General features: G+C 44.7%; 1 protein-coding gene across 1 annotated transcript in view; it reads right to left on the reverse strand.

The window, feature by feature from the left end:
- GNAI1 (G protein subunit alpha i1) overlaps positions 1–770 on the reverse strand; it is an 85,630-nt gene extending 84,860 nt beyond the window's left edge. Inside the window, exon 1 of the mRNA XM_002751661.6 lies at positions 344–770. Coding sequence (XP_002751707.1) covers positions 344–461 — 118 coding nt within the window. The 5' untranslated portion in view covers positions 462–770. The remainder of the gene's footprint in view (positions 1–343) is intronic.
- Positions 771–6,206: the final 5,436 nt, after the last annotated feature.

The raw sequence follows: 6,206 nt of genomic DNA on the forward strand, positions 1-6,206 counted from the left end.
GCCACGAATGCCCCTTCATCTTCATAAGGCTGAGCTAAACTTCAAAGCAAAGGGTTTCCACGAGACCGCCGCCTCGGACCCACGCCTGGGCTCATCTCTGGGTCGCGCGAAAGCAACCGAGTGAAGTGACGCGCCCGCTGGGGCGGAGGGAGGTCGGACACCCGGAGAGGAGGACCCGCCTCGGCTCCGCACCGCCCGACACAGTTCCCGCTCCGAAGCCTCCTCAGGCGCTTCCTCCCTTTCCCTCCGGGTTTCCAAACGCTGAGGGCCGCTCAGCGGTCACCGCGGAGCGCCGCGCCGGGTCCCCCGCCAACCCCCGGGCCCCCGACCCGGCCGCCCTTACCGAGCAGCAGCAGCTTGACCTCGCGCGCAGCCTTCTCTCCGTCCTCGCGGAGGTTGCGGTCGATCATCTTACTCCGCTCCACCGCCGCCTTGTCCTCGGCGCTCAGCGTGCAGCCCATGGTGCCGAGAGCGAGAGCCTGTCGCCGCTCCCTCTGCGCCCGGTGCGGGCTCCAAGCACAGGGGAATCCTTTCTTTCTCAGAGCGGGCGTTCGAACGCCTCCCGACGGGGGCCAAGCCACCCCCACCACTTCCTAAGCGTAGTCGAGGGCGACGCCGTCCGCGGAGGGACAGACAGTTATGGGCGGCTGTTCCTCACCGCTGGGCTGCGCTTCAGGCCCGTTTCAGCGCCCCCAAGTCCCGGATTTGGGGTTTTGAAGCTCTGGGTACAGCAGCTGCTGCCCTCCAGCCGGTGGCCGCGCCGCAGCCTCGCCAAGCCCAGCCGAGCTCGGCCTCCGCGCGCCGCCGCGGCCCCGCCCCTGCCCGCCCCTCCCGCCACCCCGCGACCACTCCCAGGGCGCGCGCCCGCGCACGTGCCCTGGGACAGCGCCCCCTCGGAGGGGTGCGCGCGCCCTCCTGGCCCTGGACCCCGGCGCCGCGCCACCCCCGAGGGGCCGGCGCCCCCTGGCAGCCTCCCCGGAGCACGGCACTGCCCGGCGGGGCTGTGGCCTCCTGCCCTGGGCGGGAGTGGGCTAATTTCTTTCCGTTTACTCACACCGAGGGAGCTGTGCGTACCTGCCCCTTTGGGTGGGGGTGGGAGAGCTGCCGAAGTTGCCGAAAAAAGCTAGTCCTGGGCGTTTGAGCACGCCCAGCGCCGGCAGCCATGCAAGGGTTTTCAGAATGCAAACCCCTGTAGGCTGATGTTCAGGGCCGTGGGAAACAGAGAGCTGGGGAGGGAATGGAGCTTGGTGAAACCAGAGATGGGCACAGTGGAGAACAGAAAAGTAGGGGGAGGGGATTGGGAAAGGGCACCAAGGTCAACTTTCTTCCTAGCTTTTGCTTCTCTTTCTTTCCTTCTAGCCCTCCCTCCTTCCTCCCATTCTCACGTTTTTCCGCAAGAACCCATTTTGAAGGATTTCCTCGGAACCTGAAAAAATGGGAGACTAAGTATCAAAAAGTATTTTTAAATGACAAGAGCAATAAAACACCCCAACACAAGCCAATCCACGTCGTAGCAGATCTCTAGAGCAGCACATAAGATTCTATGCCAAATTTTGAGCCAATATTTATGACTGTATTTGTAACTCCTGTACCATAGGGCAAGTCATTTTTACAGGCCTTAGCTTCTTTGCCCATGAAATGAGGAGTGGATCTATGGTGCTAGCTCCCCATCCTTCTGGCTCTAACTGGTCTGTGGAAATAAGTTCTTGGGGCCTGCGGGAGGCATTCTACTCAGCACCGAATGAATGAGCAGAGGCTTAAGATCTCATCTCTTCCTGTCAATTGCACTACACCTTTCCTCTACAGACATCACAGGAAGCGTTAACTGATTAGAAAATAGGGCTGGTAGCAAGGAAAAACATCTTTCTTGATGAATTAAAAATTGGGAAAGCCTCCCTGGTTTTCATCTGGAAATCTTAGTCTCTAAAAATCATATGGGAAAACTGAGCTTGAGTTTTCCAAGGTGAGGCTGAACTGATGATACAGGCAGAATGGCTTTGAGTAAGACACTTAGACCAGGCTGGTGAGCTAGCAGAGACTGTGAGTTGCCTCCTTATGGGACAAGTCTTTTCCTGTTCTCCTAAGAGAGTCACACCTGCTGGGCTGATGAGATGCAATTTCAAGATCTGCCTCAACTATAACCTTTTGTAATATAACAACAAAAAGGAACAATCTTTAAATGTACTTAGTCACCTTCTACACTGTAATTCTTGGCACTCTAAATGCGAATGTGTATCAGAACTCCGGAATTAAACTTTAGGAAATCAAATTTCAACACAAGCCATTCTGGATTATTTTTTATGATGAGTGTTTCCTATTAAGTTTGGACCAGACAGAGCATGAAAAAAACAGGTTAGCAAAAGAAGAAGCAGTGGGGCCTGAATTTTGGTAGAAATGTCTATAAAACTTGTGTTTAAGGGAAATGAAGGTGTAATAGAAGTTTGTCAAATAGGTGACATTATTTTCTGTCCTTTGAAGTTAGTCGAATAGGTGAGTTAAATCTGATACAGAAACAAATAAGACCAACAAATTAGATTTATATGTAGCCAAATTCCTAAGAGGATGAAGAGTAATGAACTGATCAGTATGGGGAGAGCATTTAAGATAAGAATGTTTTCAAGAAACATTTGAAGCAAGTGATAACAGGATATTGGTGGGGAGTTTCAAGAAGTATATATTAGTCAGTTCAGGCTGCCCTAAAAATACCATAGACTGAGTGGCGGAAACAATAGGAATATATTTTTCACAGTTCTGGAGGCTGGTAAACCTAAGATTAAGGTGCCAGCTGATTCAGTTCCCCAGTGAGGGTTCTCCTGCTGCCTTGCAGATGGCCTCCTTCTTGCTGTGTCCTCACATGGCAGAGAGAGAGAGAGAGAGCTCAAAAGCATTCTGGTTTCTCCTCGTCTTCTTATAAAGGCCCCATCTTAAAGGACCCACTTTCAAGACCTCATCCAAATCTAACCTCCCAAAGGTTCCAACTCCAAATACCTATTTGGAGTTTGTGTGTCTTTAGAGACACACAAACATTCAGGAGGTTAGGGCTTTAGAGACACACAAACATTCAGGCCGTAATAGGGTATATTTTGTTTGAGGGGAATAACCAGCTAAACAGTTAATGTGCAAGATACATGAAAGAGAAAACGATGGTTTTAGCATTGAAAGTAGTTTGGCTGTAAAGAACGATAGGATGTGTGGGTCAAAGTTGGGGTAAAGATTGATAAGATGTATGGGACAGAGTTGGAAGACAGCTTTAAATGCTAAGGTGAAGAGTTGGACTTGATACAGTCGGTACTAAGTGCTCCTTACATTCTTTCCTGAGTTGGGTAACAGATGTTAAAAAACAAAAAAATTAAAAAACCTTCTTACCTCTACATGTAAAACAAATGGGTTATCAGCCGGTGAATTGTGTTAGTAATCCAAATACAAGCTGGCGAGAGTCACTCAAGCTAATGACTTACATAATTATTGGGTCGCAAAATGTGATTCAACAACCTCGTCATGGAGGTGAAGCAGATATTATTTACTTCTGTTTTATACAGAGTGAAATAGAAATGATAGAGGTTAAAGCACTCTGCTTGAAAGTACTGCGTTTTCTTTTCAGTATCATGTTTGCTTTTAATAGCTTTTTTGGGATGTAAGTCATATACCATAGAATTCGCCTATTGAAAGTGTGCACTTCAGTGGCTTTTACTATAATATTCACAGATTTGTACAACCATTACTACAATTAATTGTAGAATGTTTTCATCACCACAAAAAGAAGCTCTACGTTCCTTAGCCATCATCCCCAATCATTTATCTTTCCCCAGTCCTAGACAACCACCAATCTAATTTCTGTCTCTTTAGATTTGCCTATTCTGACATTTTATATAAAAGGAATCATATAGAATATAGTATTTTGTGACTGACTTCTTTACTTAGCATAAAGTTTTCAGGGTTCATCTGTGTAGCATCCACTAGTACTTCATTTCTTCTTATTTCTGAATAATACTGAACATTATATATCAAGAGAGTTAGAGACATACGTTAAGAGATAAATTAGAACACATTCAGCTGAGAGCCTGACATTTAAAAGTAGCTCCAAACGATGTCATAAGGAATAATTGAAGAAACTGGGGGTATTTAATGTAGGAATGAGAAGATACAAATGACTGAAGAGATGTCATTTATCGAAAGGAATGACTTTTTTAGCTAGCTTCAAGGTGGTGTTGAAAGAAATCTGCAGCAAACAAAAATTTACCTTGTTGTGTTGTGAATGGGAGCCTTACCGTAGGAAATTAAGAAGGAACCACAGAGAAGGCAAACGCTGAATAAGACTTTTTCAAGAATCTTAACCATGGAGAGGGGTAGATACATGGGATGGTAGTTGGAGAGGTAGGTATAGGATTTGTTTCATTTCATTCACCACTCCTCTTATTTTTCAAGGGAGAAAAAGAGATTGCTATTGATATGGTTTTGCTGTGTATCCATCCAAATCTCATGTTGAATTGTAATAATGCCCACATGTCAAGGGTGGGACCAGGTGGAGATAATTGAATCATGGGGTCAAATTTCCTTATACTGTTCTCATGGTAGTGAATATGTCTGATGACATCTAATGGTTTTATAAGTAGGAGTTTTCCTGCATAAGCTTTCTTGCCTGCTGCCATGTAAGATGTGACTTTGCTCCTCCTTTGCCTTCCGCCATGATTCTGAAGCCTCCATAGCCATCCTGAACTGTGAGTCAATTAAGACTTTTTTCTTTAAAAATTACCCAGTCTTGGGTATCTTTATTAGCAGCATAAGAACAGACTAATACAGTTGTGGTGCAAAGGAAAAAATAGGGCCACCCCACTTTCTGACCACCACTTCAGACCCTTTCATTGTCCTTCATTCTTCAGCCCCACAGAGACCTTCCATCTACTGACCAGATGCCTTTTCTCTTTCTATCTTGCCCTTCATGTGCTAATGTCTCTCCTTATGCAACTTATATCCCATCTTCTAAAAGGATAATGATTCTTTTGCAATATCCTCAAAACACTCCTACTATTGTATTCAACAGGAGAAACCTCACATCTAGTTATATCTACTCTGCCTATCCATGACTATACCAGTTCCGCTGAGCTCAACCAGAGGAAAACACAGTAATCAACAACTCCACCTTTCTGTTTGCTCAGGCCAAATAGTCATTCTAGATTATTTCCTTGCCCACAAACCTCATTTATTCAATCTGTTAGGAAATCTTACTAACTTTGCCTTCAAGTATAATCAGCATTTGACCAAATATCACCATATTTACTGACAGACACTAGAGATATTTATGAAATATTAAATAACCTGCTTTCTGCTCCCTCTACTTCTACCTTTATCTCTTACTGTTCCCCACCTAGTAGCCTGATACATCCTTTAAAATGTCAGGGAAAACTATCCACTCACTTTTTATCTCACTTAGAGGAAAATCCCATCTAATTTCCTTATGATGGCATATAAGGACTTACCTTTCATACCATGTGCCTCCCCATAGTGTTTTCTGCCATTCACCTTGTTGTCTGTGGTTCAGCCTCACTGACCTCCAGACTGTTCTTTGAACTTTCCAAACACACTCCAACGTAAATACCTCCATTTATATTCCCCTGGCCTGGAACACTCTTGAGCCAGGTATCTGCTTGACTCACTGTCTTATTTCATTCAAATCTCTGTTTAAATGTCATCTTATCAGGGAGTTAGCTTTCCTAACTACTCAACAACCATTTTTTATTCCCTTATTACACACTATAATATCTTTATATCTCTTATCACATAGCATATATATGTTCATGATTATGTGTTTATTACCTGTCTTCCCTCCCTTGAATATAAATTCAAAATGGCAGAGACTTTGTCTTTCTTGCTTACTGTTTTATGTCCAAAAATTAGAATAGTAAAACCCACAGTAACTGAATAAAGAGGAGGTGATGGATCTGGAATATAAATCTAGCCTTCTAAATGTATTCATACATTCATTCTACAATATTAACTGAAGAACAATTACAAGCCAGGTACTGTTCTCAGCACTGGGAATAAGGTGATGAATAAGACAGATTACATTGAGGGGGAGATGGTGGCAGTAGTAGGAGGGAGACATTAAATACATATGTAAGTGGATCAGTTTAATTGGATAAAATAAAAACAGCTATAAATGCTATGCAAGTAATGAAACACTGTTTTATAAGAGAGTACACCAGTTC

Source organism: Callithrix jacchus, chromosome 11 (genome assembly GCF_049354715.1).
Source record: "Callithrix jacchus isolate 240 chromosome 11, calJac240_pri, whole genome shotgun sequence".
NCBI classification, from domain to species: domain Eukaryota; kingdom Metazoa; phylum Chordata; class Mammalia; order Primates; family Cebidae; genus Callithrix; species Callithrix jacchus.